At 20.7% G+C, this 21,646-nt stretch overlaps 1 protein-coding gene across 1 annotated transcript in view; it reads left to right on the top strand.

The window, feature by feature from the left end:
- The window catches only part of LOC129611955 (peripheral plasma membrane protein CASK-like), a 74,084-nt gene extending 72,974 nt beyond the window's left edge, over positions 1 to 1,110 (top strand). Inside the window, exon 11 of the mRNA XM_055525384.1 lies at positions 907 to 1,110. Within this exon, the coding sequence (XP_055381359.1) occupies positions 907 to 933 (27 nt within the window). The 3' untranslated portion in view covers positions 934 to 1,110. The remainder of the gene's footprint in view (positions 1 to 906) is intronic.
- The last annotated feature ends 20,536 nt before the right edge of the window (positions 1,111 to 21,646 follow it).

The following is a 21,646-nucleotide window of genomic DNA, read 5'->3' as shown; positions in this document are numbered from 1 at the left end:
TCAGTGGGAAACTCGAAACTCGAAATTTAGTGTCATGAGAATAATTTCCATTTATATACAAATGCGGACAGTAAAAATGATGTAATTGAACGAAAATAAAAATTCTTTTCTAAATTAATAAAAAATTTATTTAAATTCATTTTTAATGCCTGTATCCGGTTAGATTTCTTTTTTTAAAATTTGCAATTTTATCTATTGGCTATTTTGGTTTCCTTTTTTTTTTGTATTTGATAGCTTTCATCTAAAAATAATCAAAAATTTTACTTTAATTTACAATTTTCTTTTTGTTACTTTATAGTATAACAGTTTATCAATAATCCTGCGTTATAATAGAAAAATTGAAAAATAATGACCGTATATAATAAATTGAGAGAAGAAAACAAATTCAAAATAGAAAACAAAAAAGTATTGGTACCTAATCTATTTAAAAAAAAGAATATATATATATAATATGTATATGTGTTCGCTTCTCCTTTTCTTAAGAACCAGAAATCCTTTTATCTTTTATATTTTAAAGCTAAATATATTTAGTAAATTATCATTGAGATAAGAGCACTCATTTCGTACAAATTGAAAATTTTCTCTTTTCTTATGTTTCATTAAAATAAAATTTAAATTGTTCTTTGTATTATATAGTTCTGTATAATAATAATGTATACAGAAAATGTTATACATGTAATAGCCATTCTATAAATATAAGAATACAAAGCTTATATAATATTATGTTATATGTATATAAGTATAAGTTTATAGTTTAATATTTTACTTACATAAAAATAAATTTTATTTACTGTGTTGATCACTTTTTATTTTCATAATTTGTTTTTATTTTTGTATCTCCCTCTCTCCCTCTCTCTCTTGTATAAAAAAAAAAAATTTATTATATTTTTTTTTCTCTCTTTTCAGGTAAGTTTGTGTGATTTCAAATTTTAATTTTCTTCAGACAGAACAACTGTTCTATGATTTTGTGAGAAAATGTCAAGTAACAATTTACTCGTATAAATGTATGTATGCATTTGAAAAAAAAATATTATCATCAGAAGCATAAGTATGTAAGGAACCTTAATTTTGTTATACATTTACAACGTATGTTGCAGTAAGTTGATTTTCTTTATATGATAACTTTTATTAATTATACTTATTATGTGTAAGACTACATATTTTGTAACATAAATAATTTATGCATTATTCACATACCTACTTACATATTATTCAATTTTTTAAAAGCACCAAAATAAAAAAGAAAAGCAAAATAATATTATATAGGAAATGTTATACAATGGTGCCTGCCATGTTTAACACGATATAATTGTTTTTTTTTTCTCTCTTTTGTTTTAACTATTTTTCGTATAATTGTTATTTCAGTTTGACGATAAAAGCTTATGGTAAACAATTTTTGTAATAGCATTTTTTAAGTTTATCTTATTCAAATTTAATTCATATACATATTCGAACAATTAAAGAAATATACTTATTTTATTTTATTTTTACTACTTAGTAGGTACATTATAAAACATCCGGTTTATTATTATACAGATGTTTCAAAGTTTTACTTCTTCCGTACGCCGCCGCACCTAAGGAAAGGCAGTTTGTAACCATTTGAAGAATTCGTCTTGCGGTATATATGGTCCGGATTCGGGCAGCTGCCCGAACAACTTCAAAAGCTATCTTTGAATATTCGAAAAAATAACAAAGTTCGATCCATGAAGCTTGGCATTCATTTTGTCCACTTGTTGCTCAGATTGTCAGATAGTCAACAATTTTTAGTTGAGTTTTATTTCATATTAGAGCATCTTAAGTTTTTGATAAAATGAACTCTTGAAATGAAATAAACCATATTTTTAAAGAGATGTCTGTTTAGTGTATCCGGCAATGCGGTCGATTATGTGCTCTATACGTCATATTGGCTATGATTTGAGATTACACGCAAGTTATGTTTACATCTTCAAACATACACACATTATTTTCTTTAATTTCTTGTTTACAAACAGGATTATTCTGCAAAGTCTGCATTGTACTATCCCTGTACTGTACACATCGTTAAATGTACATATTGATTAAATAAATTAAACTCATAAACTGAAATATTTGAGTAAATCAAAAATATGAATAATTAAACAGGAACGACTCTTTGAAACTTTTGTGAATAAATTATTTTTATTCAAAAATTTTAAGAAAGTATGCAAAGTTTCAGGATATTCTAATAAAAATGGGACACAACATGTAAGAGGATAGTAAAGTTGCTTGTGTTCTTATTTAATAGGGAGAAAGGAAGAAATGTAGCATTAAAAAAATAAAAAAAAAAATTAATGTGGCCGTCACATAACCGACAGCTTTGTTAATTTAAAATTGCTTTAAATATTAATTTCAAATTCTATAAAAGAAATATATTAGACTTTAGTTAATATACTTAGAAAAATATAAATTTGGATATTAGTAAAAGTTCATTTTCCGTTGCAAAGAAATTCTGGCAATTAGTTTTGGAGATACGGTCAAATATGTAAAATCGAACTTTACAATTTGCATAAATATGCAAATTTCGGTTTTTGAGCTCTGATATTCGCCAAATATTCTGGGTTATTGTTTTAATAGGCAGATTTTGAATATGATTTTTACCACGAAATTTCAAGTATATTAGTTGAATATTTCTCTATATATTTACAAAAACGTTTATTCGGCTGGTAGTGAAACTCCACTTACTGATATTTTATTTGCTCAAATAGTCAAGTAACTTCACCTCAATTCGCAGGCGAAGCTTATATGAAAAGGTTAGGAAAATTCACTGAATATATTCTTAAAAATAGTCAAAAACATAAAATCGGCCCCAAATCAGACAAAATCGGATCTCACCCGTATAGTTAATTCAGATATGAATTTTCGTGAGAATCGGTATAGCCAAACTTGAGATACTGATCTGCACAAACAGACTAGTATACAGACGGAACGACAGATATTTCTTTAAAAATTATTTATTTACGCTTGACTAGCATGTAGAAGTGCTTTTCCACTGAAAACTAAACGTGTGAAATTTGGTTCAATTACATAACTTTCCTTATTGTATGCAATGCGGTCCGTAAAAAAAAAAACAAATATTATAAACAGAAATGAAAATGAAACTGAAAATTTTATATAGTTCAAGTAAACAATCAAAGAAATAAAAGTAAAGAAAAAAATAAACAAAAAGAGAAAAAACAATAATAATAGTTTTGCCTTAAGTTACCATGGGAAGGACTTCGCCCAAGAGAAAATTCATAATGTCCTTGCAGAACAGAGTGTTGTAAAAGAAAATTATTTTCACTTACGATTATTATTATTCATTTTATATGAATATTTTTTTTTAGCTTATACTTTAAATTATTTTATTTTTGTATGCTGTGTAAGATAAAATTAGATTGACGAGATACATGAAATTAAAGATAGTCAGATCTAATGAAATGTGTTTAATAGGACCTATGCATATTATGCATTTCATTATGGATTTAAATTTTCCAAAAGTGTTTAAAATGATTCAAAATAAATCAATTGAATTGGTATTGAATTTTTAATGGTTAATTAAATAATTGTAGCAAATGTAATGTAGCAAATAATTGTAGCAAATGTTATGTTGCTTCAAAAAGTGTTAATAATTTAAAACTTTCAATGTAGGCTAGAATGCTTCTAGATTAACTGTATAATAGGATATTGTAAAATTAGAGAAAACTGTTAATATAAGGGAGTTAACAGTTGGGTTACACAACTTGGGCTAAGTTGGTAATAATAAAAAATATGTAATTATATACGATAAATATTTGTTATGTTAAGAAATTTTTAGATAATATTGAAATATCCGCAAATAATAAGTTTGAAATTTTCACAATTTTTTAAAAATACCATTAAGATGCTCTTAATTTAGAGTTAAAATTGTTTGGCAACCTTAAAATTTAAAAATTAATATAAGAATAAAAAAAAATTTTTAGTACACAATATTTTTGTTTTATCATAGTCTCTTGCAAATATTTTTTACATGAATATATTGCAAAGTAGTACATATATGTACATATTTTTCTGTTATTTGTAGATCGAGATATGGAAATCGGTTTCACCATGGTTTTAATACAGTCATTTGAAACTTTAGGAAAAATTTTAAAGACTTAACGAACTGTAGACTTAACAAGCTCAATCAATGAAATGAGAAGGCAGGTTTTCTGTTATTTGAAAATTATTTTTTATATTTCAAATCTAAAAAAAAGCGTTTTATGTGTTTAAACTTAAATTTTTACTCAATTAATTTTAATGATTAAGAAATATTGTATATAAAATTAATTTAAAGGCAATTTAGTACATATTTCGGGAGATTGCAATGCCGGGAATTTCCAGCATCGATCTAGTATTTCAGTTCCGTATATTCTGCCAGATGAAATAGACTAAATGGTCTCAATATATACTTTCTAATTGAAATTTCGTAATTGTGAAACATTGTGATTGTAATATCGATATTTTATATCACATTGAAACACTTTGGTCAAATCATCTCTGATTTCACTAGTTGTCTATACGCAATAAATGTATAGATGTATATAGTGCACACCGACCCATTTTATAATATACTAATGTGCAAATATATGAGTGAATTATAATTTTATAAATATATATATGTACATATACATTTATGCACATAATTTTTTTTTTTAGAATTATAGAACAATAAATAAAAAATTGCTTACATTAAACATTTCGTTTACCTATACGAATAGTAGATAATATAATAATAATATGCGTAGGTATGTAAAAACCAATGAAGTTTTATGAATATGTACCTACCTATATACAAGAATGCACGTATTTTAAATTAAATTTTGTAAATAAATTTACTTGATGCTTTGTTTTTATATTAATTCTTAAAAATGTATGTACATATATGTATTGTATAATGTATTGTAATAATAATTGTAATACAGAAAATAAACTTTTATATTTTATAATGTTGAAATTATCGGAATACTTTATCTAGATCAGAATATTTTATTAAAAAAATATTTTAAAAGGGCGTAAAATAGCAATGAATATTATTTTTAATATTGTTTAAAATATTTTTTACATTTCTGCATGTAATTTGTTATATACCTGTATGCGTTTGTGGGGATTTGTATTGAAATAGACTTACTTGTATACATAGACGCATTTTTATTTTCCGTTTAAAATAATTAGATGACATTGCAAAAAGGGGAATCCGATTAAGTTCATATAAATTAATCTGTATATTATTATTTCATATACAATGTATGATTAAAAATGAACAACGTGTTCGTATATGCTGATAATTATTATGTATAGCTACATATATTTAGGGGCATATGAAAATAATTCAATAATAACTTTTATCGGAATAATATAGGTAAAATTTGTAAAGTGTTATATCACAGAAGAAATATTTTATAAATATTGTATAACAGATTTGAGGCATATCTTAAATGATAAAAAAAATAATGTATGTGCGTATATATATATTATTGAATAGTTATATCGAAAAACTCAATGTATGTAAATTACAATTTGCACAAGATATTTTATATTAAACGCTTATTTTTGTTATATTATTCAAGGCAAACTAAAATTAAAAAAAAGTAGAACTAAAACTTAGAAACTTTATTACGTATAATGTTAATACCTTCATACATGCCTATAATATGACATTATATACAGCTATAAGTGTATGAATATTGATGCGTACTTAAATTCATAAATACTTAATATTTTTATTATTATATTATATTTTTGTTATACATAATATGAATATATAAAAAAGGACAATAAAAAATTTATGAATTATAATTTCTGTTCCTCTTCTCTTTTTGTTGAATTTTATGCTTGTTTCTTTCTTTATTGTAATTTTAATGTTAAAGTTTAAGATGAAAGGTGTAAAGAGAGACTGAAAAACAAAAGAGATAGAATTTAATATAGAAATAACTGTAAATATATCAAAAATATATTTTTTATATATATATTTTTTTTATTTTAAAAAAAAAAAACAAAAGTTTGCTGTTGTCAGAAAAAAATTGAATTTTATAAAATTTATAAAATTTAAAGGTTTTTATTCGACTGCATTGCTTTTCAACATCATAAGAATTAAATTAGAAATTATTAACTCTGTTAAGTACAAATTAAATTTTAATTAGCTGGAAGTAGCTTTTTCAAGAATTAATAGCAAATATCTATTGTCAGTATTATGATCATGTTCCTTTTATTTTAGTTTGTACTTTCAAAGAGGTCTAATTTTTACAACGTCTTCTAAGTAATTTCACATAGGCCGTTTAGTAATGATATCTAGTAAAATTCAAGGGACAAGTATAAGTTAATTTATTAGATATATCTCCCATATCTCCCATATGATTGGAATCTTTGTTGATTTATTATCAAAAATATTTCTCTTTGTATAAATTATTATCAACTTATTGAATACATATTTGAAAATTATCTGTTTACCTTGAAAACTGTTATATTATTTACCGCAATTAAGTTGATTTATAAACCTAAATAATTGAAATTATCATTAATTTTACAAAATGAAAGGCATTGCAAGGTTTTTTATGATATCTTATTAAATTTTATTTGGTAATAGCAATATTATAGGATTCACTAAAATAAAGTTGATTTTATATAACAGTTTTTGAGCATAATGAATTTGGAAAATAAAGAATACTATCGGCAACAAAAATTTGTACGTTATATAGAAAAGAATATTTTTAACAAAGTTTTTGTATTCAATATTATTATAGTAGAACAAAATAGAATAATAATTATTATACATATTATTAATTATGGTATTTTTTGTTTCAACTAATTTTAAGTGTATGGTAACACAAGTGCAATTTATTATATTTTAATTATGCGAACTGAAATTATTTGTGCATTTTAATATTATATATCTGCTCTATCTATATATATATATACTGCTGCATTAGATATATGTATAAAAAATAATATGATATACATACTTTAAACACTTCTATATAACTAATAAATCAGTTAATAAACGATATTTATCATATTTCCTGTTCTTTATACTCTCGTGGTGTTGTTTACGTATTGTATAATGTGTGAGCAATATTATGAATGAATATAATGTATATTCACTGAGGCAATATGTGATGCAATATTCAATACAATTTTATAATATTATCGAATTTCTTTACCACAAAATTCAATTTCATCTAAAATTTAATAAAATTATTTACCTACTTCTTGCGTATTAAATTAAATCAAACATGTGCGTGTATTAAATATAAATAATAAATTATATGTATATAATATTATAATGTATTTATGTTAAAACCGCAAGGTTAAAAATAAATTTTTAAATTTATTGAAAATTTATTTGAATAATTCACCATGATATTTTTTATATACTATCTTGTAGAAAAATGTCATGATATTGAAAGTAATGATGAATATATAATATATATAGATAATAATGAATATAATGATAACTATTATACATTATTATATAACATAAATCTGGACACTTTCATAATAGACATTCGAATTTTCTATTTTAATTATTATAGAAATTATTATTCTTTAAAGTTTATTTCGAAATTATTAGTTTTAATAAATAGAGGGTTCTGATATTTACAAACATACATTCATAGGGATATAAAAATTATCGACAAAATAATAATTAAGAGTCTATTTTAAATAACTATCGTTTATATACTCTATTTATACATTCTATAGCTAGCAATTCTATAATTACAATATATAACAAATATTACGAGTATGTACACAAAACTTTTTAAAATTTCCAAAATAGTGTGAGGAAACTTACATGTATACATACATACATATGTATGTAAATAACGTCATTCAAAAACACAATTTTACTAAAATTTTTCGTGCGCTTACAATGCATTTTAATAAAATTACCAAATTTAAATAATTATATAATTATAAAACATTAGTAATTATGTATAGTAAATTAAATAATATAACAACATTTTGTTATATGTATAATAAAATAAATAATATTCGATTAAATAATATCACTATTTCTACAAAAAACCGTGTTGTATATTAAATGTACACACGAAATAAAAGCACATAATAGTATTTGTATAATTATAATTATAATATTAAATAAATTGTGTGCAGGTATTACAGAAATTACACTTAAAAATAAAGTACACACATGAATTAATCAGGGTACACGTTAAGCTTAAAACTGTACACAATCGAGAAACCAAGTGCTATATGATTTCTCGATTGTGTATAATTCAGTGGCCTCAAACACAAACCGCTTAACTCGAGTTAAGACAAAAATGAGATATGTTTACCAAAGAATTCTCCGTTTTGAGCTCAATTTTCTATTAACACAAATATACTATAGCTAGGTTAGCGATTAATATTAAAGCTATGAATACCATTGCTATGAATTTACTTTTTTTTTGCAATTGCAATTTTTTGTGTTAAAATGCAAAAAGTTCCTACTATTAAACAAAATTGTTAACGACAATAAAATCAAAGTTTTATTGTTTTTTTAAATTGCCAGATAATCGTATTAAAACTTTAATTTTGGAACCTAATTTTTTTGGTTAAATTATCAACCACAACATTTAGTATATCCATACATATACACGATATTACATTACATATTATAAAATAAACATATTATTATTATGAATAGAGAATTGTGTATGTTTGTATATTTTAGATATTATGTAGGCATTTTCAATTTACCTCAATATTGCTTATATGGAAATATTTACAAAATTAAAATGTAGGTATTTTGTAATTATGATGACATTAAATTTTTAATTCTAATTTTGATATTTGCAATACAAACTCCGTAATAGTTTGTGCATATAGTTTTTTGTGTTTCAATATTATTTGTGTAATATATGGGAGAAAAATTAATGTTATACAATTTAAAATAAAATAAAATTTATTTGTATGATTTTTCAATATTAAGAATCATTATATTATAAAATGTATATTTAGCACTATAATTTCCAGCATATTGACAATAGTCAATTGCAGTCCAACCTATTCACAGTAGTCTAGTTCCAGCATTCATATCTTTTATATGAAAATAATTATTATTGATTACTACAGAATTATTATTGATCAATCAGTATAATAATTATAATTATTATTGATTATAATCAGAAATAATTATTACTGATTACGAATATTTAATAAAATTTTAAAGAATTTCATAGTATTTCCAAATTTATTTTTAAGATGTCCCTATTACTCGTATTATTGAAAAGTTGTTGTTTTAGGAAAAAAACTCAATTGATTTCTGTAAAAGCTTTGCCAAAATAAGATGAAAACTTTTATAGTGATTTGCTAGAGCCATAATTTAAAATTCAGGCAAATTTTCATGAAAAAGCTATAGTATAAGAATTCAAGTTCATGAAATACACCTTTTTCACCTATACTGAGAATTTGTAAGTTTTTTGTTTACAAGAGTTGTAATATTACAACTTACAGTGTGAATTTAAGTCAATTACTACTAGTTATTTATTTACTTAAACCTTACCAATGCTGTAAATTCGATCGCAAGAATGTTATCTATTTACTCAAGGACTCACACGTTATACCTCGCAAGTTGATCAATTAAATTACATAATAATATCTCTAAAGTAAATTAAAATATAATTTTTTAAGAAATTTTATAATAGCATGTTATTGTATGTTTATGTCAGTGACAATAGTATTATGTTCTTGACATAAACTTAAAATTCATAATAAAAATTTACATATTAAAGAACATACTCTGTTTTTACAAAATAAAAATTTCAAAAAGAAAAAAATTATAATTGAAATTTAAAAAATTGACTTAAAGACCCTAGGGTAATCATTGTATCGTTTTTTTTTAAAGAGGTTTTTCCTTTTTGTGAATAGGGTAATAGTATTTTCAAGGTGAATAAATTTTTTATTTGTTTTCCGTATCAAAAAAAAAAAATTGCTTTAAGAGTTAAAAGAAAATAAGAGATTTTTAATTTTTAATTAATTTAATTTTTAATCTCTTCCTTTTTTTGATAGTTTATAAAATGAAGATAATGTAATGTAAATAATTCGTACCGAGAATGGTAGACTATCAAATTGCCAGTGGTAAAATTTTAGATTTTCAATTTATTCCCTATTATTTTTAGCGTCATTTCAATATCGTTCTCTATTGTTTGTTTTGCATTAAATTGAAATCTACATTATCTTTTTAAATTGTTATATAATTAAACTGGAATATTGTCAATAGATCATATTGTATGCTAAAATGCTTTGCTGTAGGAGTGCTCACTATTATATATAGGTTTGTCGTTTCATACCAAAAATTGTTATATTTTGAATAGGGACTCACATGTTATATAATTTTATTATTCTAATTTTTTTGATTTCTATTCAAATTTCAATTATATTTATGTTTCAAAATTAATTCCACGCATAATAAATTTATGAATTTTTGTTTTCGCAATAAATTACAAATAAAATCCATTTAAATTTTTAGATTTTCATTTCCACGTAAAACTGTTAAAAGTAATAAAATTGTGCACTAGTTTTTCTATATTATAAGTTATAATATTATATTATTGTTTATAGTGTTATACAGATGAAAAATTTTTGTGCAATTGCTCATTTCACAATAGTACTACTAATTTTTGGGTGACGCTATTTTCAATGAAAAAAACTTAATACTCATTAGGGCTACTTAAAAAAGTTGCTTGTTGTATAAATATAAAAATTGTCTCCTGTATAGCACCATAAATTTAGTTTAACATACAAATTTTTAAAATATTTTGAGCCCTCAATGTTATACAAATTATGTATAACAGCTGTTATGATTAGGCAATCAACCGTAATATTATTATAAAGGTTTCGATGATAGAAATTTTTTGATTTTAAAAGATTCAAAAAATATTCAGGACTTCTCATGTCAATATTAATATTGAATTATTATTAACAGAAATTACGCCATGACGTCTACATTATTTTGTCAAGGTCTATTGTTCATATATGGCATTGATATAGCATATTGTGCAAAAATATTTTTTTTTTTCTTTATGTAGATAATTTATAAAATTTTTATAATTAAAAATGAATATTTGATTATTCGAATATATGAATATGAATATTAATAAATAAGATTAAGATAATAAAATTATTTGTTGAAGAAAGCTAAATAATATAAAACAAAAACTATTGAATTAAAAAGAAAAAACAATTTATTATTGAAAATTATAATTGAATCATTGAAAAAGTTTTCTTTTTTCTAGAATTTAATTAAACTTTTTGATAATTATTTAGTTCTAATTTTATTTTACAAATAAATTTTCAATTCAACTATATGACAAGACTTGAAATTTTTTAAGCCACAAATTGTTGGTTTCTTCATTTAATTGTTGATTTTTAATAAAATTTATTCTTTCATGAATATTGAACCTGTACGAGTATACGGTTTCTGTATACGAAATTTGATTGATTTCAAATAAAGTGTAAGTGTAAAATAAAGTGATACACGGTATATTACGATATTATATTGTTGTATGCAGCACCCAATTTTCGTTAATGTAATATTGAAGTTTTTCTTAATTATTTTAAGAAAATAATCGAAATAAATTTGTTTAATTTTTGAAAATCTCTTTCTTTACGGTTGTGTGCGGTTTCTGCTTCTGATATCTGACTTGATACCGTGTTGATTATGAATATTTAATCGTACGTGCAAGTACGATTAAACGTACGTGCATACTGGAACGGCAATTAAGTGCTTTTTCTTGTAAAATAGTAATTCTACTGTGAAGCTTTTCCATAAACGTAATATATCGCGATATATTATGGTGACAACTGTGCAATATTTTTGTTCATATACAAAATTTTTCAATTCTAGTTTAAAAACATTACTAAATTTTCGAAATACCGCGAAATTATAGTAAATATGAACTGTAGTTGAATTTTTATAGTGGTTTCATTGGAATAATGAGTTGATTGAACATTAAAATTGTGTAATAATTCATGAACGCAATATTTATGAAAATCTCTTCTATTCTCATTTTAAATTTCATAATTTCAATATGAAATTTACTATTCCATTTTTGTTTTTAAATATGGTATAGATAGATGGTAAAAATTTTAATTTAAACGAAATATGAAAAATAAGGAACAATTGTTCAAATGTTTATATTTTTAAATTTGTTTGAATTTTATTTTAGCGAATACCCAAACCCAAGTTTATAATTTCATAAAAAAATTTTTTATATCAATAATTTGTTATTAAAATCCTGTTCCTTTCTTTCATGTTAAAAAAATTTGAAAAATATCAAAATCAAAAAAATAGTAGCTGTGCCTCTAATAGAGAAACGGAAATATTTACAAGACAACTTGTTATGTTTTGGAAATTTTCCCTAATTTTTCTGTTATACTTAAAAAAAAAATTTTTTGGAGAAAAAGTTCAAATTTCAATTTTTTCAATATAATTATACGAAGAATGTAAACGTTAAAAAACAGTTATTAATTTAAAATATAAAGCTCTTTATTAGTTTGAGAAAGCTTAGCTTTTAAAAATTTTTTTATTTAAACTTAAGCTTTTTATTTAAAATTATTTTTGCTCAATTTGTTTTATTAAGAAATTTCCACATTTTCAATCTAAAATTCATTTTATCCATATTCCTGTGCAAGGATTCATTTTGTCCATATTGTTTCCATATTACCATAAAAACTGGATTCCACAAAATATTTAAGGCGAAAAATAAAAAAGTTCTAATATTTCAGGAAAAAAAACAAAAAAAGCAAACAAAAATCCAAAAAGTGTCAGAAAGATTATTGCGCAGCATCCAAAAATTTAAATGTATCCCAAAAAACTGTCATCATATTTTTTTTATTTTCTCTATTCTGTGGGCGTAAAATTTTCTGTTTTTAAAAATAATAATGTTTTTTTTTTTTTCTTAAAATTAAACTGTTTTTTTTAAAAAATTATTTAGAAGTTTTTTATTTGTTTTACTAATTTTTATGCCACAATAAAAAATAAAAGCTTTGTGTTCTTTTTTTTAAATATTTTAAAACATTTAAGAATTTCTCTCTCTCTCTCTTGAATTTCTTTTATACGGTTTGGTTTTCTCTTGTTTTTAATACAAAATATTTGAGATGAGTATAATAAAAAAATATTTAATAATATTTTTATGGTTGCTCTCAAAATCTCACTGGAAAATTGAAAAGTTTTTGCTGAAAATGAATGAATTTAATGATTTGGCATCCAATAAAATTTCCTTTGGCTCTCTTTTTTCATAAAGGTATATGAGAAATTTTTGATTTGTGAGTGAGTATGTACAGTGTTGTAAATTAAGGATGCTTTAAAAATATTTATTTATACTTAATTTTATTTTCTATTTTTCTTTTTTTTTTATTTTACTTTCACAAGAGGAATATTTACTTTTTTTGTTTTTGTTGTTTTTTTAAAGGATATAATATGGGATTGTACTGCAACAAATAAGCTTTTAACTTGTTGTTAAAAAAATTTTTTATTTTTTTTTTCGGTTTTTTTTTCTTTTTGTCAATAAAGTTATTTTTATTTGAGTATTTTTTTTTTCTTCTTGTATGCATGTGCAAATTTATTTTCAGCAAATTCTCAAGAAAACAATTGCGGTAAATTCAATATTATTTATACATATTATTATGTGTATATGCGTATGTAAATAAAACATGCACATACTTACATATAGGAGTAAATTAAAAGTAATATTACATTTTATATATTTACATGAATTTTTATAACATTTTATTAAAAGAATTTTTTTTTTGCCTTATTTTTAAATATCGTAAAATTTGATCATTAATTTCCAATGTAAAATGAAGATGAAATATTAAAATAAATTTGTAGCTCTTTCTAAATTATTCAAACTTATTACAAAAAATTACAAACTTATGGAAATTTCTACAAAATATATTCTACAATATTTTTTTATCTTTCATTTCTATGAAGATCTTTTGGATACCATATTAAATAAAATAAAAAAAAAAAGAATTGTAAATTTTAATTAAATATATTCAGTAACTTAATAATACAAGAATTTATTTTCCATGAGATTATTCCAATTTCGTTTATAAATGTTTCTTTTATACAAAAAACAATATATACTTAATAAATAACTGTATATATATATATATATATATATATATATACGTCATTAGTATTGAATGTGTATCCAAGTCATACTGTAAATGAAAACAATAAAATCCAAAAAAAAAAAATTTGTTTTTTTTTTTTGTCATTTTGGAAGTTTTACATGGAAAGCATTTGCTTTATTACTTGGAAATTCAATTCATATATATATATATATATATATGTATATGCAAATAGGTATACATACAATTGTTTAATATACATCCTTATACATTATCCTTACTTATACACTTAAAATTTCTTATACATTCTATTGTTATATTTTGTTATCTACACATATATATGCATATATATATATATTTAATTATATATTTTTCTGAATTTGACTATACAATATCTATATAAAAATAAAAATGTTACACAAATACGAAAAGTAAAGCAACAAAAACAAGAAAAACAAAAGTATAATATTATATTCATTTTTCTCAAATTTATATATGTACATATATGCATCCAGATATATGTACATATATATATACAAAAGATTTTTTTTTTCCATCTGTAGCTCATCGTGTCTGAATATGAACTTGAGATAATTTAGCACCTAAAAGATTTTATTTTTGCCAGTACATCGCGAGCCCTTGAATCGAAAGGGTAAACAATTTTCAAAAAAATAAAAAAAAAAAATAAAAAAAAAAAAAAACAGAAACACAAAAATTTTAATATAAAACATAACATTAAAAAAAAGGCAAAAATTAAAAGTAAAAATTTCTATAAATTCGAACTCAAATTCAACAAAAACCAAAAAAAAAAGTATAAAAAATTTAATCAAAAATTAAAAATTATAAAAAATTTAAAAATATTCTTAATTAATCCGAAAAATTTCAATATAAAAATAAATACTTATTTTAAAATTATTGTGATTAGCTGTATACAAAAAAAAAAAAAAAAATAGCAGAAAAAATTTTTATTTTTTTTTTACCTCTAAATAAATAAAAATTTTTTTTTTAAAAAAAAAATAAAACAAAAATTTTAAATTTACAAATAATTTCAAATTTATTTTTAATAAAAATAATATTGTGAAAGGAAAAGAGAAAAAAAATATAAAATAGCTATCCTTTTTTTTTCCAATTTTTTGTTCTCTTTATTTATTACAAAATTTTCGAATTATTTGATAACTTTGTTATAGATTCGCAATTAATTATTATTAGATACTTTGAGGAATTTAATATTATGAATTCAAATAATTTTAACAATACATTCATTTTACAAAATTGTGAAAATATGAAATGATCAAAATTAAAACAAAAATTATTATTCTTACTAAATATTAATTTATTAAGAAATTTACAAATATAAAATATATATAAATAAAATATTAAAAATATAAAATTAAATTAAAAAATTTTTAAAAAAGAAAATAAATAAATATAATAATTAAATCAATATAAGAGATTTAAAAGCAAGAAATTGTGTATATTAATAAATTATAGTGAAATCAACAATATATATATATATATATATAAATATATAATATATGCGTATATTTACATTATATTATATTATACAGATATTAATAAAAAATAATGAGAACTTATACATTAAAATTCACATTTATATAAAAGTAAAGAAATTAATATATAATTATAAATCTATATATAATTATATTGATATATATATATATATATCAATATAATTATAGATATATTTATTATAGATGTATATTGCAAAAAAATATAGAATAAAAATTCATGCAAAATACAAATGTATATTTAGCAATAATGTTTTTTAATATATCATATAATATATATATATGTATATATATATATATATATATATATATATATATAAATTAACAATACTATTATATACGTACATATATATAATATAATATTATAAAAAATATAAATAAAACATGTATATATTAAAATAATTCCAAAATAAAAAAAAATAACATATATAAATATATAAAATACATACATGTATATAAAGTAAATTTATATATACATGTTATATATATATATATATATATATATTTATGTATATATATACATTTATGTTTATATGTATGAACATTGATATATATAAAAATGTGTATTTAATATAATATGAGAGTACTATTGAAAAATAAATATTTTTTTCTGAATATAATTTTAAGTATACCTATAAAAAAAATAAAACAAAAAAAAAGGAAGAAAGAAAAAAATTATGAAAGAAAGTGGAATTACGAAAAGAAGTGTAGATATACAAAAGTGGAATTTTTTTTTTTTATAACCTCAATATTTTAGGCGTTATTATTTTTTACGCCTCTCATTTGTTTCTTAATTCTCTTTTGTTTTTATTATTTCTAGTTGTATATGTATATACTTTTGTTTTTTGTTTTTTTTTTTCTTATATATTCTATGCAATAATTTCTTAAAACAATAACAAAAATATTATATGTATACAAAATATAGAAATTTTTTAGAAAAAAAAATGTTACATTTTTTTATTTGTTGTTTTTTCCTTTGTTTTTTTCTCTCTCTCTCTCATTTTAATTGATATAAAATTGATATATTGTTATAATTACTGTAAAAATTTAAATTTTCTTATATATTATTTTTTTTGTTTTCATTTTTATTGATAAATATGCATACCTCAATTTTTTTACATTCATACATCAAAATATTAAGAAATTTAATTTTTTATATTTTATTTTTAATTTTCAAATACTGTTATTTAGTTAATATATACGTAATATTATTACAATAATGAAAACAAGAAATAATTTCTAATTTTGGAATTTTGAAGGCATTCAAACAATCAAGAATGGCAAGATTAATTTTTGATAATTAAATTATTTTAATGAATGCGAGTATATGAAAAAACAAAAATATAAATAACATGATCTCAAAACGTACATACATACACACATAATAGTATAAAAATAAATTTTTTAATATTTTAAAATATAATTAAAAAAATGTATGGCAAACATATAATATGATTTTTTTTAGGAATAACTATAATATAATTATAAGTAATCGAAATATTATAAAAAAAAAAACTAATTAAAATGATAGCATTGAGTATGTAATTTTTTTATAAGTGCTATTAGAAGCAAAATGCAAATAATTTTTTTTTTAAATATAAAATATAAATTTTTAAATATTTTAAAACAATATTTTTATATATATAAAAATATGCACTAGAACTATTTAAAAATATATAGTCATTAAAAATTTTAATAACAATGAATTACTAAAAATTATTCTGTAATAATTTAATATACAAAATTCGTGTATAACATTTTTAATACATAAAATTCGAAAATGATTTGAAAATATTAAAACCCAGAGAAATATAATAATTTGAAATGAGAATTTTAAATGTAACTAAATAACATGTACATATATGTACATAGTTTAATATTAATAGCGCCAAAAACTAAAATTTAATGTGAAATAATATTACATTTTTGGTTTTATTTTTATAAATTTTTGTTTGAAACACAATTAATACAAATAAATAAAATTATATTTGAAAAAATTGAAATTTTATAATATTAAATCATTTTTTTTCTAAATAAATTTCAAATCTTTGCTAAATAAATTAAGTAAAAAATTAAAAACAAAACAAAAAATTTAGATAATTTGAATTCGAAATTTTACTCCAAAAAAGTTTTTAAAATAATAGTTTTTGAAAATGATTCATTTTAATAAAATCATCAAAATTTTAGGCCAGTAAAATTACTTATTAATTTAAATAAATTTTTAATTACTATCTAAATTATTAAAAAAATTTTTATTTTCCTTAAAATTTTAAATTTAATATTTTTGATATTAATTAGATTTCTTCTTACCAATTTGAAACTAAATTATAAACATACTAAACTTTTTTCTAATTACTTAATTGTTTAATGAAAATTCTCAATTTTTAATTATTATTTTAAATTTTTATATTTTAATCACAAAAGGCGAAACATTAATTTGATTATTATAAAATAAAATATTTTAATTATTGAGTTTTAAAATATTCTGTAATCAAAATAAAAATTATTTAAAATTAACATTCACCTAACATAACATACGAACATGTGTGAAATTTATTATAGAGTTTGCTTTCTGCCTATTTAAATTAAATTATTTAAAAATTAATAAATAAATTCAAGCAAGAAAAGAAAGAGAATTGAATAAATTTTAGTTGCAAATATAAAAATAATTGTATTAATATTAACAAATAATATTAAGTGAATAAAAATTATTTAATTAATAATGACTTACCCAATAAATACGAATTCATATGATATAACAATTAAACAAGTAATGATAATGGACCCAAAGAAAACTATTAAAAATTAAATGAATAATAATATATATATATATATATATACAAATTCATTTAAAATTTATATCATGAACAGAATTTAAATATATATATATATATATTTTAGCTTGATAAACAAAAATGGATTAGTACCAATCTCAAAATAATAATAATTTGAATTTGCAAATAACATCACTAAATATAATATATAATACTTTGTATATATACAAATATAAAATATAACAATTTATAATGAGTATATAATTACGTGTATAAGTTGTTAATATGAAAACTCTTGATTTTCAAATTAGTATAATATTATGAATTATAATTTAAATGAAATTTAATTACACTTAAAATATAATTATAATTTTAAATATTTAAATATTTCAATTTTCATATTATATATAAAAACAAAATTAAAAGAGAGTAAAAAAAAAAAAATTTTTTTTTTATTTTTTTTAATGAGAATTTAATTCTAATTATGTACATACATATATACATAATATGAATAAATACAAGAATTTATAATGGAAATTTATTTTTTTTTTAATTAATTGTATATCACTTTGTATTTATTATAAAATGTAAGCATATAATCAGTTCGTTTAATTCAGTTAATTAGTTCAATTTTTTGGTTTTTTTTTTTTATATTTTTTTATAAAATTATATAATATGGAATATTATTTGTATGTATACAATGTTGTTTGCACAAAAACAAAATTAAAATAAAATTTTTTGTTTTAAGATCAAAAAATTGAAAAGTAAAAATTTTAGTTATAATTTTATTTTTTTTTTTTATATAAATAATTACATATTTGAGTAAATAGTAATTATTATAATTTTTATCAAAAATTATTAAAGCATTTAATTGAATTTTAAAGTTATATATACTTATATACATGTTGGAAATATTATATTGAAAAATTTATTATACTGGATATTTTATATGAAATGTTTGAAATCGTGTTGCATATCAAGCACGTTATGAAATTGGACGAGAAATTCTGATTGAAATTTAATTTTATTTATCCACATCGAAGTATATCCATATATAGTATATAGCAAAGTGAGAGTGATATATTTGAGAAATATGTGAAAAGTAAAAAATTTAAGAAAAAGTAAATACATAATTTAAAATCAAAGTGACAATAATTTTCTATATTACACTCTATCTCTCTGATTTTTCAAAAGATTTAATAAATTCAATTAAATTGTCACCCATAATCAATTTTTTTGAGCCATTTTCGATAATTTTAAATTATATAAATGAAAACTTTACAAAAGCAATAAACAGTTGATCACTGAGCTCTTAACGAGTAAAATTTATCCTCGTTATTTTATTTTTTTATTTCTGTCCAAAACTTTAATAAGAATTGGACAAGACTCTTTCATTTTTCTCATATGATTTTGTTTTATTTTGATAGAATTCAAATTTTCATTAAATTTCTATCCAATCAAGCAAAATCTTTAAACTTTGGTTGATGAGTAAACACTGTGTTATATTTTGTGTAAAACAAAATTAAATATGGTGTCTTAAATTTTGAAGACATATCAAATTAGAGTTAATAATTGAAAACTACATATTTATATAATTACAATACTTAGGTGAAGCTATTGTGGCAATTTTCAATTATTTGAAAATTTGAAGGGAAATTATTCGAATAATATAAAATAAATAGAATTATATACCGTAATCATAAAGGAAACGAAGAAAAACCCAGAGACACGAAGAACAAAAATTACCAGCAATCTACTGCTCTAACTTCAATGACTTCTAAATTATATTATGGATATTTGTCAGACACATTTTTTTTCAGTATGATTTTCTTTGAATCTCCAAAACTAACACAAGATGTCCGATTTTACAACTCCAGTGCAAACAATTTTTTTCCTAAAAAAACACGCAGAAATCACATTCCGAACACTTTATTCTTAAATGATTATATTCAGAATTAATGAATTGAAATTGGTTATGATTTGAAAATTTTTTAAAGTAGTTTCGTAAAAGCTCTTGAGGGTCCTATATACTCATAATTTTTCATTAAATCAACAATATCAAGAATTAATCAAGATTAATTTTTAGTAGAAAAATTTTCAGAACCTTAAAGAAAATTAAAATATTTTATAGAATTTTCCTTTATATACTTAAATAAATAAATTAAATAAATAATTAACATTTATGTATGTTGCATAAAAAAAATCTCTTTCAATAAAAATAAATTTAGTTTTTTTTTTTTGTGTTCCTCCTGACATTCTCTTATAAATTTGTGTTTCTCTTTAAATATCAAAATCAATAAAAATAACATAAAAGTAAATTTATATTAAAGTAAAATTTTAATAAAAATAAATTTTTATAACTTAAAAATAAAACTAAATTATTAAGAATATTGTACAAAAAATAAAATGTATACAGTTGAATCTGGACAAGTGGAATTTCGAGGGATCGAACATTTTGTTCTATTTATGGAGGTCTCTCGCTTATCCAGGTTGTTTTTTCAAAAATTTTCTGCTTTAAAGAGTTTTTTTTTTGAAATCCAATGGAATTTCACACAAATAGATTCTATTGTATTAGAATTTTATTCGATTTGATTAGAATTATTAGAACTAAACGTCACGAGTACTTTTTTTTTTTTTTTTTTTATTGTTTTGACATTTTTTATGTAGCGCGTGAGTCAAACCACCCATTTAAATTAACCCCAAATTTTAAGTTAGAAAAATTTATATTTACTTTTGCATTTCTTCATCTCTTTTTAGCATTTGGTGTAATTCTGGTGTTATTTTTTCTGTCAACATTTTCCAAATTTTTTATTTTATTTGCTGAATAAAACAAAACTCACACAAATACTCAAGAACATTTTTCGAGCGCAATTTGTAGCCAAATAAGAATAAACCAAAAATTTTACTTAAAGAGGTAACCATGAAAATATTCCTTTTATGGAGGATAAAAATGTGTTGAAACTGTATGCGAAATTCATAATGTATTTATTGCACTTATAGAGTATATAAGTGGAATAAATAGGAATACACATAGGAATTCCTCATATAGAAGTAGATTTTGTAAAAAAATTCAAGAGACTTGAAAAATAATATCATTTAAAGAGGGTTTTCCTTTTATTCAGGTTCTACTGTTTGTATATTTTTTTTTATATATTTAAATTAAAAATTAGTTCAACCTTCTGAAATTAAAATTACATTTACAATATAAATTTTTACGATAAATTTATTTTTTATTAAATCTGCAGAGAATTT

The sequence above is a fragment of the Condylostylus longicornis genome, unplaced genomic scaffold (genome assembly GCF_029603195.1).
Source record: "Condylostylus longicornis isolate FDR11 unplaced genomic scaffold, ASM2960319v2 ptg000055l, whole genome shotgun sequence".
Lineage (NCBI taxonomy): Eukaryota > Metazoa > Arthropoda > Insecta > Diptera > Dolichopodidae > Condylostylus > Condylostylus longicornis.
This window is presented reverse-complemented; position numbering and strand designations above follow the sequence as displayed.